The 16,590-nt window shown below is 44.9% G+C and overlaps 1 protein-coding gene across 1 annotated transcript in view; it reads right to left on the bottom strand.

Annotated features, from left to right (window-relative positions):
* The window catches only part of LOC129696724 (sorting nexin-31-like), a 108,471-nt gene that overhangs the window by 73,756 nt on the left and 18,125 nt on the right, over nt 1-16,590 (bottom strand). The window contains exons 3-5 of the mRNA XM_055634857.1: nt 8,521-8,638; nt 2,304-2,368; nt 147-257 (exon numbers count right to left, since the gene is read on the bottom strand). Coding sequence (XP_055490832.1) covers nt 147-257; nt 2,304-2,368; nt 8,521-8,638 — 294 coding nt within the window. The remainder of the gene's footprint in view (nt 1-146; nt 258-2,303; nt 2,369-8,520; nt 8,639-16,590) is intronic.

Genomic DNA, 16,590 nt, shown 5'->3' with positions numbered 1-16,590 from the left:
ACTGCAGCAATGTTATGACAGGCAAGGGAATTTGTGGGATTGCTTGCTGCTGAGAAGCTATGAGATTATTTTGGTCACTTCCCTGCCCTTTCAAGCTGTACAACTTTTATTTTCCCATCCCCAGATTTATTAAGAATAATATTTACCGAAAGCATCCTCTCCGCTGAGTCGTATGTATGGGTGTCAATTAGAAGCTTATTTCTGTCTGCAAGAAGAATCTCCAAGACGATAACTTGAGGATGGATTTTAAATGTTTCCTGCAATGAAAATTACAAAAAGCTCAGTGGTCTGGTCTCAAGGGCGCAGAGATAGAAACATAGAAACATAGACAGGCTTTCATATTTCTTCTAAGCAACTAGGGCAGCGGTAGAGTTGCTGCCTTACAGCACCAATGACCCGGGTTCCATCCTGACTACGGTGCTTGTCTGTAACGAGTTTGTATGTTCACCCTGTGACCTTTGTGGGTTTTCTCGGAGATCTTTGGTTTCCTCCCACACTCCAAAGACGTACGGGTTTGTATGTTAATTGGCTTGGTATATATGTAAATTGTCTCTAGCGTGTGGGATAGTGTTGACGTGCGGGAGACCGCTGGCCAGTGCGGGCTCGGTAGTCCGAAGGGCCTGTCTCCGCAGTGTATCTCTAAGCTAAACTACATTTCAACAATATAACACTTTCTTCAGATCGTTTCACATTACAACACAACGTCTCCTGAGAAAAAGAGTTAGAACATGTGGAGTCAAAGCTCTTTGCACACCAGCCAACCTCTTTCCCCCATCCAAATAATCCATCAATCCCACTCTGGACTAAAGGGGCAAAAAAGAAAAATCAGTAAAACATATTTCAATCACCTTTAATGAAACACAACTTCATTGTAATTGGTACACAAAATTGCTGGAGAAACTCAGCCGGTGCAGCAGCATCTATGGAGCGAAGAAAATAGGCGACGTGTCGGGCCGAAACCCTTCTTCAGACTGATGGGGGGTGGGGGGAGAAGGAAGGAAAAGGGGAGGAGGAGTCTGAGGGCGGGTGGATGGGAGGAGACAGCTCGAGGGTTAAGGAAGGGGAGGAGACAGCAAGGGCTAGCAAAATTGAGAGAATTCAACATTCATGCCATCGGGATGCAAGCTGCCCAGGCGGAATATGAGGTGCTGTTCCTCCAATTTATGGTGTTGCTCACTCGGGCAATGGAGGAGACCCAGGACAGAGAGGTCGGATTGGGAATGGGAGGGGGAGTTGAAGTACTGAGCCACCGGGAGTTCAGGTAGGTTATTGCGGACTGAGCGGAGGTGTTCGGCGAAACGATCGCCCAACCACCGCTTAGTCTCCCCGATGTAGATCAGCTGACATCTAGAGCAGCGGATGCAGTAGATGAGGTTGGAGGAGATACAGGTGAACCTTTGTCGCACCTGGAACGACTGCTTGGGACCTTGAATGGAGTCGAGGTGGGAGGTGAAGAGACAGGTGTTGCATTTCTTGCGGTTGCAACGGAAAGTGCCCGGGGAGGGGGTGGTACGGGAGGGAAGGGGAGAATTGACAAGGGAGTTGCGGAGGGAGCGGTCTTTGCGGAAGGCAGACATGGGGGGAGATGGGAAGATGTGGCGAGTGGTGGGGTCACGTTGGAGGTGGCGGAAATGGCGGAGGATGATTTGTTGTATTTGCCGGCTGGTGGGGTGGAAGGTGAGGACTAGGGGGACTCTGCCCTTGTTGCGAGTGCGGGGATGGGGAGAGAGAGCAGTGTTGCGGGGTATGGATGAGACCCTGGTGTGAGCCTCATCTATGGTGGCGGAGGGGAATCCCTGTTCCCTGCAGAACGAGGACATTTCCGATACCAGTTCCATACCAGGGCATCGGAAATGTCCTCGTGATTTACAATTTTACAAAGCCAATTAGCCTACAAACCTGTACGGCTTTGGAGCGTGGGAGGAAACCAGGACTCCCAAGAAAATCCCACGCTGGAGAACTTACAAACACGGTACAGACCGCGCGCGGTCAGAGTTTGGATCACACCCGGGTCTCTGGCACTGCAAGGCAGCAACTCTACCACTGCACTGCACCACTGTCACCCTATTCTCTGTGTCGAGACATTTGACAATAAAATACTCTTGACTGGACTCTCTGAGTGTTTCCTGTATTTTCAATTTTCATCACAGTTTTCCAGCATTTACATTTTTTTAAAATGTTCTTTGATCGTCTTCTGCAACATTGTGGACACGGGAAGAATCATTTTGGTGAGGATACACTTCGTGAATTACTTTGCATACATTTACTGTGAACTTGCATCATCCAAAAAAAAATGTTCCTACCTGTTGTGCATTTTGTAATAAAGTAGCGAATATTTCACTGACACTGATAACAGGATCCTCGCCAACTGCAAAATCAAGAATATGGATATTTAGCAGTTAATTTTGTTTCTGCATAATCACAATTATAAAATAAAGTTGTAAATTATTCAATAGTTTTGCATCTCAGATAAGGGACAAAGAGGCTGCAATGAAGAATTTACCGAAAATTGAAGTACATTCTTTTGGAAAATGATACGATCTACTCAGTTTCTTGAAGAAAAAACCTGTATAAATATTTGGATATTGACTTGAAAGCTTGACCCTATTTTCTTCCCCACACACATACTGTCAAATCCATTGTATTGATCCAGTGTTTTCATTTAGTATTTTAACATTAATACCCTCATGTTGTATACTTTAAATCTTGTCTGGGGAAATCTCCCTCATCCAGATAAATGATATCAAAAAAATGTATCAACAACTTAGCATTGACCCATTAAAAATAAAAAAGCAAAGTGCCAGAGGAACTAAGTGGGTCAACAGGGAATGGACAGATAGTGTTTCGATTTGGGACACCATTTGGGCATGTCATGCAACTGCATGGCATCTTAGGCAGTCATGAAGCCTGGGCCTTCTCCATTGCCAACGTGAGGCCACATGAGAGCTGGAAGAACAGCATCTTCATAGCAAAAGGATTTGAGTATAGGAGCAGGGAGGTTCTACTGCAGTTGTACAGGGTCTTGGTGAGACCACACCTGGAGTATTGCGTACAGTTTTGGTCTCCTAATCTGAGGAAAGATATTCTTGCCATAGAGGGAGTACAGAGAAGGTTCACCAGACTGATTCCTGGGATGTCAGGACTTTCATAAGAAGAAAGACTGGATAGACTCTGTTTGTACTCGCTAGAATTTAGAAGATTGAGGGGGGATCATAGAAACATAGAAACTTACAAAATTCTTAAGGGGTTGGACAGGCTAGATGCAGGAAGATTGATTCCGATGTAGGGGAAGTCCAGAACAAGGGGGTCACAGTTTAAGGATAAGGGGGAAATCTTTTGGGACTGAGATGAGAAAAACATTTTTCACACAGAGAGTGGTGAATCTCTGGAATTCTCTGCCAGAGAAGGTAGTTGAGGCCAGTTCATTGGCTATATTTAAGAGGGAGTTGTGGCCCTTGTGGCTAAGGGGATCAGGGGGTATGGAGAGAAGACAGGTACAGGATACTGAGTTGGATGATCAGCCATGATCATATTGAATGGCGGTGCAGGCTCGAAGGGCCGAATGGCCTACTCCTGCACCTATTTTCTATGTTTCTATCTCATACTCCACTTGGGTAGCTTACAACCCAATGGCATGAACATCAAATTCTCCAATTTCAAGTAACAACCTCAGGGTGGAAGATTGAAACCTTCAAGTGGGCCGCCCTGTTTCGATTAATGCACAATCAAGTAAGATCAAATAGAACAAGTTGTCCTACAACTTTAGGCTGTGCACGCCATACGCAACAAGAAGAAGTAACAACCTTGTCCCCCTTCTTCCCCATACCCCTTCCTCACTGAAATGTGTTTGCACCTCACCGGTGCCTACACATTTCTCCTACCTCCCAAATTACCCATGTCCTTTCCACTATTTCGAACGCTCATCTCCCATCCCAGAATCTCACAGTTTTCTTTTATTCCCCCCTCTCTTTTCTCTCCCACTTCTTCCACCCACATCCCATCTTATTTTACATTTCATCCCCCCCCCCCTTCTTTCCTTTATCTGACACCCTTTTGACTCTTATACATCTATAACCTTTGTCAATGACTCCACCCATCTGCCAGTCACTCCCACCCCCTCACCCGTATACAGCTATCACGTACCTGTTTTTTTCCTGCCCCACCTCTCTCCCCCTACTCCAATTGGTCGGAAGAAGTGTCCCAACCCAAAACGTCATATTCTTCAAAACCACAGTTGCAGCCTGACCCACTGGGTTCCTCCAGTATTTACTTTTTTGTTCCAAGATTCCATCATCTGCAGGTTCGTGAATTTCCCTAGATACTTTAAATTCAGCATCTATTTATGGTGCCCAATTAAAACGTTTCTCCAGTAACGTGTGTTTAGATGAAACTTACAAGTTATATTACATTTGCTGTGTGGTGCATATAAAGGAGCGAAAGGAGGCTGATGTTTATGGAGCAGCACACGTCTTGTTCACACTGTCGGAATCATCATTATTTTGCTTTATTTTCTTTGTTTTTTGTTTTGTTTATTTAAAAAAAAAAAAAAATTTTTTTAAAGGGTCACTAATAACAGTAAATAAGTAAGTAATTAAATAAATAAGTGTGGGGGGGTTAAGGGGAGAGCAACTGCAGTAGAGCAGAACAATGGTGGAATCATCATCATCTTCCTGCTGTCATTTCTCGTGTGTCTTCCCATTGTTATGTGTATTGCACACACACACACACACGTATTGTCAGTGAAGATATCTGCCAAGCTCCACGCCCACTACAAACACATTAATCATGGTGGTTTAACATTGAAATGACAACTCCAGCCTCCATACATGCATGTTATTACCCACCATTGTCGTTTTAACAATGGATAGATGAAGCTGAAAATAGAGGAGCATATCTGCCAATTTCACTCCAGCAAATGTCAGAGAATGTAAGGTTATATCTCGAGTCATTATTCTAATAATCCAGCCATCAAGCTGAAACAGGTCTGCAAAACTAGAAGTGCACATGTTGTTGGTAATAGTCACTAGAAATTGTGTTTCATTCACTGCAATTTCAAATATCCCACCGCTATGATTTGCCCAAGAGCTGCTCTGCACAACACCGGCTGATGCTTCTAAGGTTGCCTGGGTCAAGACGAGATGGGGAGACCAGTGGAAGTCAGCGGAACCATCTAGGCTACACGATTACATCGATGACCCCATGGACCTCCCTGGCCCGAAAGCAGTGGACAACCCTCAACCGCTTGAGGACAGGCGTCGGACGCTATGGAGTAGCGATGAAGAGGTGGGGCCTTGTGGACAGTGAGCGCCTCCTGCAAGTGTGGGGACCCTACACAGACAGTGGAGCACATCGTCACCAGTTGCCCCAAACACCGGCCACCGAATGGTGAACAAGGTCTGATTGGACTGGACGATGACACGTAGGCCTGGCTCAGCTTGCCTCAACGGAGCTGCAGGTCGAAAAGACACACGACAGAAGAAGAAGAAGATTTGCAGCATTGGCAGCCCTGCATCCAAAGATCCCCCGGGCCGCAAGAGACCTAGCAAGCTCTTAATTCTCGTTCAATTGCTGTGTTTCGTGCTGCAGCAGTGAGGGGAATCCAACCTGGGTGCTCGTGTTACCATCCACATCACGGAGATGGTTGGTTCGCTGGGTTGATTTGCCACTGAGGATTACCCGTGTGTGTGGGTGTGTGTGTGTGTGTGTGTGTGTGTGTGTGTGTTTGTATGTGTGGGTGGTGGGTGTGTGTGTGTGTGTGTGTGTGTGTGTGTGTGTGTGTGTGTGTGTGTGTGTATGGGTGTGTGTGTGTGTGTGTGTGTGTGTGTGTGTGTGTGTGTGTGGGTGTGGTGTGTGTGTGTGTGTGTGTGCGCGTGTGTGGATGAAGCTTGGTCAACATGGATTTGGTGGGCCAAAGCATTTGCTTCCATGCACTTTGACTTCACTCCATGACTAAGCTCGGAAAAATAAAAATGTCTGAAAATACTTCAGCTCAGCAATGCCCCTTTGATCGCTAATTACCCAACAGCTCTGTCTGCGGCTTTTGCTTCACAGAAATTTAAGATCAATAAACCTGCAGTGTGTGGTCAGTCACTGTAATGAGATAGAATAATTATGGTGGTATAGTTCACCTCTTTGCTATGTGTAAATGAAAACAAGGTGTACTATTTAAGTGTGACATTCTTAGCCACATAAACTACACAAGTTTCAGTTCACAGGAGATGCAAACCTGCTTATGGAAACTGATTTGGCGGATTAGTGAGCACACACACACACACACATTGAAGGCAGCCAAGCTGTAAAACATACAGCAGGCACAGTCACACTGGCTCCACTGTATGGATGTTTCAGGAACTGCAGGGTTTTCTCCAAATGCTCCAGTTCCTTCCCACATTCCTGAGGAATGCAGGTTTGTAGGTTAATTGCTTCTGTAAATTATCCCTAGTGTGTAGGATAGAACTGGTGTATGGGTGATCGCTGGCCGGTATGGACTCGGTGGGTCGAAGGGCCTGTTTCCATGCTGTATCTCTAAACTAAACCAAGCAGCAATTCCAACAACCAGTCCCTTTGAAACGAACTATGCTTGAATCCTGTTGCCAGCAAGATAATATTCACAAAAATGCTGGAGAAACTCAGCGGGTGCAGCAGCATCTATGGAGCAAAGGAAATAGGCAACGTTTCGGGCCGAAACCCTTCTTCTTGAGTCTGAAGAAAGGTTTTGGCCCGAAACCTTGCCTATTTCCTTCACTCCATAGATGCTGCTGCGCCCGCTGAGTTTCTCCAGCATAGAAACATAGAAAATAGGTGCAGGAGTAGGCCATTCGGCCCTTCGAGCCTGCACCGCCATTCAATATGATCATGGCTGATCATCCAACTCAGTATCCCATCCCTGCCTTCTCTCCATACCCCCTGATCCCTATAGCCACAAGGGCCACATTTAACTCCCTCTTAAATATAGCCAATGAACTGGCCTCAACTACGTTCTGTGGCAGAGAATTCCACAGATTCACCACTCTCTATGTAAAAAATGATTTTCTCATCTCGGTCCTAAAAGATTTCCCCCTTATCCTTAAACTGTGACCCCTAGTTCTGGACTTCCCCAACATTGGGAACAATCTTCCTGCATCTAGCCTGTCCAACCCCTTAAGAATTTTGTACATTTTTGTGTACCTTCAATTTTCAGCATCTGCAGTTCCTTCTTAAACAAGATGATATTCACAATATCAAAACTAGCTCAATTTATGGACCAGTTTCATGTCCATTAACTTTCTTGAAGAACGCATATCTTAGTTCTTACTTTTATTAAACTTTAAACAAAAATTATTGTTGACGTTTCATGGGAAATGGTTACATGAATTTCAGATCACCCACTTTGCAGGTGACAAACTGTTGGAAAGACAAAGCATGTCAGGTAGTATCTATGGAGTAAAAAAAGGGCAATCAACATTTCAGGGCGAGACCCTTCCACTGTATTGGACTTTCACCAATCCTGTCGAAATGTTGACTGTTTTTTTTTATGCTAGTGATGCTGCTTAACCTGCTGAATTCTCCAGCAGTTTGATTTGTGGTCCAGATTTCAGCACCTGCAATATTTTTTGTGTCCTCATCTTGCATATGATTCTTTTCATGTTGCATGGTGAATGAGTAAAAAGAATATGCACACACACACACATCTGCACACACATAATGGTGCTTGTTGGAGTGTTCAGAGTGGGAGGGGAGGGGATTCCCATTCTGATCTCCAGATTTATCTTCTCAGCATGCATAATATTGTTTGAGTCAGTTCCAGTCCATAATGTTTAAGGATTTCTCCCCGAGCAGGTGAACAGAGGGATCTGGGAATAACTGTGCACAGTTCCCTGAAAGTGGAATCTCATGTAGATAGGGTGGTAAAGAAAGCTTTTGGTGTGCTGGCCTTTATAAATCAAGCATTGAGAGCAAGTTGGGATGTAATGTTAAAATTGTACAAGCATTGGTGAGGCCAATTCTGGAGATGTAATTTTGGTTGCCTAATTATAAAGGATGTACAAAGGTATAGAGAGAGTACAGAGGAGATTTACAATTCTGTTTCAGAGTAGGGTGTAGGGCTTTATTCTTTGGTCAGAAGGTTAAGGGGGGACTTGATAGGGTTTTTTAAATGATGAGAGGGATAGACAGAGTTGACGTGGAAAAGCTTTTCCCATTGAGAGTAGGGAAGATTCAAACAAGGGGACATGACTTGAGAATTAAGGGTGAAGTTTAGGGGTAACATGAGGGGGAACTTCTTTACTCAGAGAGTGGTAGCTGTGTGGAATGAGCTTCCCGTGAAGGTGGTGGAGGCAGGTTCGTTGTAATTCATTTAAAATATGAATATATATATGGACGGGAATAATGGAAGGTTATGGTCTGAGCGCAGGTATATGGGACTAGGGGAGAATATGTGTTCGGCACGGACTAGAAGGGTCGAGATGGCCTGTTTCCGTGCTGTAATTGTTATATGTTATATGTTATATGTTATATATGACCTCAGACTCGAGCACCTACCTTTTTGAAGATATGACTGTAATTGAAGTCTTCTTTCTTCAGCCATGGATTCAGTTTGTGCAAGAAAAGTCTTAGGCGGAAAACTAGGAACACATTTGCTCCCAAAATATCTTCTCAACTGGAAAGCAACAAAAAATTACAGTATTTACTAAGATACATACATTTCCAAGTACTGTGTTAAAAAGCGACAAATAATAAAACATAGTTTTAAAATGTCAAGTAGTAATTTAATGATCATTGCAGGATGTATACAGTCCAATAATTCAAAGCATGGTCTCACAAACTGATCATCTTTTACATAGAATATATAAATGGCTGGGAAATAAATATTACCCAAGATACTGGAGGGAAATATCTCTGCTCTTCAGAAGAGCACCATGGCATATTTTCCTTCCTCCCAAGGAGGAGGGTACAGCTTAACTTTAATGTTTTAACTGACAAATTTGGACAACCCAACTCTCATACAGTGCAGTGTGGGTGTGCACATTTCCAGAGAACCTCCAACATCATATCTAGACAGATGCAGACATGAACAACAGCAGCTGACATAAAAATCATTTTTTAACATGGAAGGAAAAAATCCGGAGAACTCGGAGAAGCATTTTTGTTTCTATAACCAATGAGTTAGTAAATCTCCAGAGACATGATGAAGAGCAAATGAATCCAATTAGGGACCCAGTTTGGTTAACCACACAGCTACACAGTAGAAACAAGGAACTGCAGATGCTATCTTACATAAAAAGACCCAAAGTTCTGGAGTATCAGTATCAGTATATCTTTATTGTTATTTCCTGAGTACTCACATACCCAGAGGAAACAAAAAAACGTTGCTCAACCAGTGTCCATTCAGTGTGCAGTACAAATAACAACAAGTAAATAGAAATAAAAATACATATATCATGAACAAATTAAATTAAACACTCTACTCTCTACTAAACATCAACAGGCGTTCCGATCGACAGCTGCTGTAGTGTGTCCAGGTTGGTGGTTGGTGCGCGATACTTTGGCAGGGGGCTAAGTCCGTTTATCAGTCTTATAGCCTGCGGGAAGAAGCTGAGGAGCATCCTGCTGGTTTTGCAGCTAATGCTCCTGTACCTCTTCCCAGATGGCAGGATGGAGAATATGTGATGCGATGGGTGGTAGGGGTCTTTGATGATGGAGATGGCTCTGCTGATACATCTCTTCCTGTATATGTCCAGCAAGAAAGGGAGTGGAGCACCAATAATCCTGCTGGCGGTCTTCACAATCCTGTCTAGTTGGTGCCGTTCGTACGCCTTGCAGCTCCCGAACCAGGAAGTGATGCCGTTGGTTAATGTGCTTTCGACTGTCCCCCTATAAAAAGTTCGTAGATGTGTAGTGGGGAGACCTGCTTTACGTAGTCTTCGGAGAGGGTGTAGTCGCTGCTGGGCTCTCTTGGCCAGTGCTGTGGTGTTGGTTGTGGACATCAGGTCATCTGACAGGTGGAGTCCTAGGAACTTCACGCTGCTGACCCTTTCCACATCAGCTCCGTCGATGTGCAGAGGTGTATGGTGTTGTTTTCCCCCCCTCCTGAAGTCAACCACCATCTCCTTAGTTTCTCCCACGTTGAGAATGAATTGAGAACTCAGTAGGTCGGACAGCAGTTCTGAAGAGCATGAATTGGTGATGTTTCGGGTCAGGTCCCTTCAGTCTGAAGAAGAGTCCTTCAGTTCTCCAGAGATGCAGCCTGGCCCTCTGAGTTACTCCAGCACTTTGCATCATACTAAAACTGGCCAGCTCATCTTGCCTCCAGCTAACAGTTTGAAGGTCATTGATCAAAACATTAGGTGTTTTTCTCTCCCTCAACATACAATACCCAACCTAGTGATGTTTTTATTACACGTATTTAGAGCACCATCCCATGAGAGAGTGAATACTGAAGGCATTCGAAACTATGATTCACTTATTATCAGAGATTGTCAAGGATAAGGTGTAGTGGCACCAAACGTGGTGAATAAGGCCAGACGTCAGGCAGGTTAAAACAGTAATTTTATTCAGGTGTTAAGTTGGTCCGCTAACGCAATTATCATTGGTGCTGTAGCTGAGCGAGGTTGTTCTCTCGGGCTCAGCTACCTGTTGACTGCGTGGATCTCAAGGTGAGATAACCTTAAGTAGCAGGACTCTCCCCCTAGGCCGTGACGTCACGTGCCAGCCCTGACGAGGGTTCGACCACAAGTGGTCTGTGTATTAGCTGACGCCACAAAGGTTTCAATGACTGGCTTGTTAACACTTGAAAGGCTTCATCAACATACTTTGAACCTTTTATCCAACCATATGCTGGCTCGAAGGGTCGAATGGCCAACTCCTGCACCTATTGTCTATTACCTGACTTTTACCATCAAATAGATGGATTGACAATTTTGCATTTCTTCTTCGGAGACACCCTGTTTAAAATGTAAAGGGAAAAAAAAACACTGAACAGCATTAGTAGAAACAAGTTATTATTTGCAGTTTTAGAAAAAAGGTAGAAATCATAAAGTTAAATGCTAAAACAAATAGTAAATACCCAACAAAAAATTAATATTCATCAGTTTCATCAAATCAATTAAATTCATCTAATCAATTAAATTCATCTAAATTCAATTACTAGATCTAAACATCTATCCATTTCTTAAGAAAAGGTTGTTTTTTTTAAATAGCCTAAGTGTCCAAATAACAAACTAATCCCATTCACACAAGAATTCACAATATAGCATGATTTTTAATGATCTCATGATCTCACTGTCATGAACTTATATGCCAAATGGAAGGAATTTAATGTTTAATTCCCATAAATTAATCTAGAAACGTCCACGCTCAATATAACTAAAATTATTATTTTTTGTACAATACATGCGACTAAAACTGTTGTGGATATTTAGTATAAAAATATTGATTATGGATAGACAATTACACAAAACACAGATGATTCATGACATGACTGTCCAAACAAATGAGTATTTTAATCATCTTGTGAGTGGGTGTTTCTGGAATGCGATCGATTGGAACGTTGCCGTGGCGGTGAATTTTAACCCCATATCGGCAGGCAAAGACATGGCCGAATCGTTTGGGTACGAAATAACATTTTTGCGTCGTAAAATTAGACTAAAGCCACCCCAAGAAGCAAGATTATATGTGAAATCAACGACTTACCCGTTGGTTTGTCCTGATATTACGATCCGTCACGTTGAGGGAATTAGAAGTCATTTTTTACTTTAATCCAAATATTAAATGGACCAATGATTTTTTTTTCATTCAAACCCTGAACGCAAGTCCGATCAATTTTTCTCCATCGACTAGCAGCCCAAGGAAATCCCTCTCCGACAAGCAATACGAACCTGCAAGTTTAATGTGCCAAATCTCCAGTAATGGTGTTCCCATAGAAATCTCCTGTCTGAATACGAATCCAGGGACCACAGGCTGGCAATACCTGGATCTTGTGAATTTTGTGCAGTGAGTGGAGGCAATAATTCACCCAAGCACAAGCCTAGGAAATCTCTTTGACCACTGGGTCCCGCTAGTCCTGTAAGCATCCATAGATGTCCACTTTCCAAAGGGACAATGACAAGAAAGGGAAATTCATATAACGGCCTGTCCCACGACGAGCGTCATTTACGCGACAGCCTAAAAATAGGTTGGCGCGCGTGACACGTGCTGAGGCGTGGTGACGCACGGTGCTTCCCTGTCACCCCAGGATTTTGGAATGTTCAAAATCCTGGGGCAACATTTGGGTGTCTCATCCCTGTCACACGCTGACGTATGTTGTCCTGCGGGTGACGATCGGTTAGGGTTAGGGTTAGAGTTAGGGATCACAGATGGGCTGTCAAATATTCTTCCTACAATGCATGGATTTGAAACATTAATATATAAAAATTTATACAATAAAATCAATTTGTTCCGTTTTACTTATAGATGTATTGGTCCGCTTCCAGTTCCGATCGCCGTCCCTTTTCACAGGGATGGAGTACAAAAAAAGTACAAAAAGTCCTCTTCGGCCCGAAACGTTGCCTATTTCCTTCGCTCCACAGATGCTGCTGCACCCGCTGAGTTTCTCCAGCATTTTTGTGTACCTTGCATTAGAATCAGCTGGCTATCTTGGCTTTAATTGCCTAAATGTGGACACAAACTGGATAAGACCCATGAACAAAGGCAAGCATAAGTACACCACTTTTCTTACAGGGCATCAATGACTTCAACATCAACATCATATACAGATTGATCCTGCCAGGACTGGCAGAATAGAACTTGTTTTTTATCAACAGGAAGGTCTAGTTAAAACTGGATGGCACAACTATTTAGTAAATTAACCTCTGTTCAATTCCATCCATTCACCTGAATTAGAAGTCTGTGGTTTCATGTTCCATTCCAAAGCCTCGAGCACAGAATCTAGGTTTACACTCCCAGTACTATACTGTTGATAGAGCTACACTCAGTTATTTACCGAAACTGCAGATGCATTTAATAAATCCTAGGGCATTATATTAAGGAGGGGTGGCAGGGAGAGGTAAAGATCTTCCTGCCACGTTGGACAATACTGTTCTTATTCCTCAGTCAAAGCTATTTACAGATTACTTATGATTGTATGGCAGAGTCAGCTGTTCTACATCGATGAGACCAAGCGTAGGCTTGGCGATCGCTTCGCCGAACACCTCCGCTCGGTTCGCATTAACCTACCTGATCTCCCGGTGACTCAGCACTTCAACTCCCCCTCCCATTCCGAATCCGACCTTTCTGTCCTGTGCCCACTCCATGGCCAGAGTGAGGACCTCCGCAAATTGGAGGAGCAGCACCTCACATTTCATTTGAGCAGTTTACACCCCAGCGGTATGAACATTGACTTCTCTAATTTCCGGTAGTCCCTGCTTTCTCCTCCCCTTCTCAGCTCTCCCTCCGCTCACTGTCTCCACCTCTTCCTTTCTTCCCCCCGCCCCGCATCATTCTGAAGAAGGGTCTCGACCCGAAACGTTGCCTATTTCATTCGCTCCATAGATGCTGCCTCATCCGCTGAGTTTCTCCAGCATTTGTGTCTACTATAGATTACTTAGGTTTGTTTCTCAATGTTACAAAGATCCACAGCACAGAGAAAGGCTTGAAGATAGACACAAAATGCTAGAGTCACTCAGCGGGACAGGCAGATTCTCTGGAGAGAAGGAATGGGTGACATTTCGCATCCAAACCCTAGTCTGGGGAGAAGGAAACGAGGGATGTGGACAATTAGGTCGAGATTTAAAAAAAGCAATGAATGAAAGATATGCAAAAAAGTAATAATGATAAAGGGAACAGGCCATTGTTAGCTGTTTGCTAAGTGAGAACGGGAACCTGGTGAGACTTGGGTGGAGAGGGATGGAGGGGAGAGGGAGTGCAGGGATTACGTAGTTAGAGAGATCAATTTTCATACTACAGGTGCACAATCTTTTATCCGAAAGCCTTGGGACCAGACACTTCTCGGATTTCGGGATTTTTCGATTTTCCGAACGGAAGGTTTTTAGCGTAGATTTTAACATGTGGCTCAGTGGTAGAGTGCTCGGCTGGTGGCCGCAAGGTCGCGAGTTTGCGCCTCGATCCCGGCAGTTACCCGGTCAGGGCCGGCCTTTAGCCGATAGTACCTATTTCTCCCAATTGGGCCCCGCGCCTAAGGGGGCCCCGCGCTAGAGTAATCAAATCAATTGGAGCAAAGATCTTATAGCGCGCAAGATGGTCCACTCCTGCGAAATACAATGAACTGATGCGTAGTCCGCACCGGAGCGTAACCGCCGTCATTTCAGTAACCCCGACCATCACTTTTTTAAACGGCACATGCCTTGTACTTTTTAAACGGCACATACTGCAGATGCTAATGAAACCGAAGACAGACACAAAAGGCTGGAGTAAATCAGCGGATCAGGCTGCATCTCTGATGAGGAATACGTGACAATAGGAGGAAATAGGTGATATTTCGGGTCGACTTTTTCAATAGCTGCCATGAGGGGAGAAGCGCCGGCACCAAGAGCGAGCGAAAGCGTGGACAGACGGACGAAAGCAACGTTCATAGAGCGGCGTTGGTAGACATTTCGGGTCGAGACCCTTCTTCAGACTGATAGTCAAGGGAAAGGGAAACGGAAGATATCGGCATATCTTCCATTCACTTGTCCTTAGTACCGTCCATAGCTCTTGCTCCTCTTTCCCCCGAGTCAGTCAGAAGAGGGGTCTTGACCCGAAATGTCACTCACAAAGATCTTTGGTCACCTATTCCGACCTATGATCGTTGCTTTTGTCCGTTCTGTCCGCGCGTTCGCTCGCTCTTAGTGCCGGCGCTTCTCCCCTCAGACTCCACCAAGCGCACACACACACACACACACACACACACACACACAGCATGTCCGGCAGATCGCTGCGGGCCGAGAGAGAGTAGAGAGGTAGAGGGGGAAGAAAGGGGTAGATGGGGAGGGGGGGTGTGAGGGGGAATGGAGAAGGGGGAGGTGCCCTCACGCTCCTGGGGCAGCACTCCCGTCCATCTAGTCGCCGTGCTTCACGCACACAGCCCCGGCTCCCGCCCTCCCCCCTCTCTCCACGAAGACGCGGTGAACAATACACGGATGGCCGGGCCGGGGGTTGCAGCAACGTTTACAAACCTCGGCCTCAGCTCACGCCCGGACCCAGGCATCCGTTCCCGCCGCTGGACCTCTCCCTCCCTTCTCTCCCTTCCCTTCTTCTCTCCTTCTCCCCTCAGACTCTGCCAAACAAACACACACACCGGCAGATCCTTCCTCTCTCTTTTCCCTTCTCTCCCCTCCCTTTGCCGAAACCCTTCCTCAGACTGATAGGGGAGACTGATAGGGCAGTCTGAGGAAGGGTTTCGGCCCGAAGCGTTACCTATTTCCTTCGCTCCATATATTCTGCTGCACCCGCGGAGTTTCTAAAGGATTTTTGTGAATCCCTAGACCTAGTTCAGTGAGCGTTCACCGAGGGTCACTCGGAGCGGTGACCGCGGAACCTCTCTGGGCGACCCTCGGTGGTGCTCACTGTACTAGGTCTAGGGATTCCTACTCTCCCGGGCAATATACCCTCCCTTTTTTCCAGGACCGAAAATGTCCGATTTTCGGAGCTTTTCGGTTTCCGGAATTTCGGATAAAAGGTTGTGCACCTGTACTGGGTTGCAAGTTGCCCAAGCAAAATATGATATGTTGCTCCTCCAATTTGCAATTCGGCACATACTGACAATGGAGGAGGCCTAGGACAGAAAGGTCAGTGCAGGAAATGGGAATGGAATTAAAGTGTTTGGCAACTGGGATAACTGGTAGGTCGAGGCAGACTGAGCGAAGGTGTTCAGAGTAACTAATGTTTCAATTATTATCGTTACTTTTTTGCATTTTTTACATTCAATTGTTCTATATCTCTCATTTCCCTTTCCCCCCCAACTAGTCTGAAGAAGGGTCTTGACCCAAAGCTTCACCCATTCCTTCTCTCCAGAGATGCTGCCTGTCCCACTGAGTTACTCCAGCATTCTGTGTGTCTACCTTCAGTTTAAACCAGCATCTGCAGTTCCTCTCGAAACAGAAAAGTGCCATTTGGTCCACCGAGCCAGCAGCCATCACAAACCACCCATTTACACTAATCCTACATTAATCACATGCTTTATTCTCTCTGCATTCATATCAATTCCCCCAAGTTCTATCACTTCCCTACATACCGATAAAACAAAGAGATGGAATAAAGAGACTGCAGGTGCTGAAATCTTGAGCAAAAATCATAGTGCTGGAGTAACTCAGCACTTGAGCAGCATCTGTGGAGGCATTTGTGTCATGACCTTTCTTCAGAGTTATTAAAGGCCCCAACCCAAACCCTTGACTGCCTACCACCCTTTACAAATGCTGCCCAAACCGTATAATTCCTCCAGCACTTTGCTTAATGCAACTAATAAAACAGGTTAAGGTAAAACTAATGTAAAATTGGGTGTTTGATGGTCCACAGAGAATTGGTGGGCCTGATTTGGTTCAACTCTTAATGTGGAAATAAATTGGTACTAGTAATACTTACATTCACCATAAAATTACGTGTCGCAATCCTGCCCTTCCCACATCTATCTCTTGCCCA

This window comes from Leucoraja erinacea, chromosome 4 (genome assembly GCF_028641065.1).
Source record: "Leucoraja erinacea ecotype New England chromosome 4, Leri_hhj_1, whole genome shotgun sequence".
NCBI classification, from domain to species: Eukaryota; Metazoa; Chordata; class Chondrichthyes; order Rajiformes; family Rajidae; genus Leucoraja; species Leucoraja erinaceus.
This window is presented reverse-complemented; position numbering and strand designations above follow the sequence as displayed.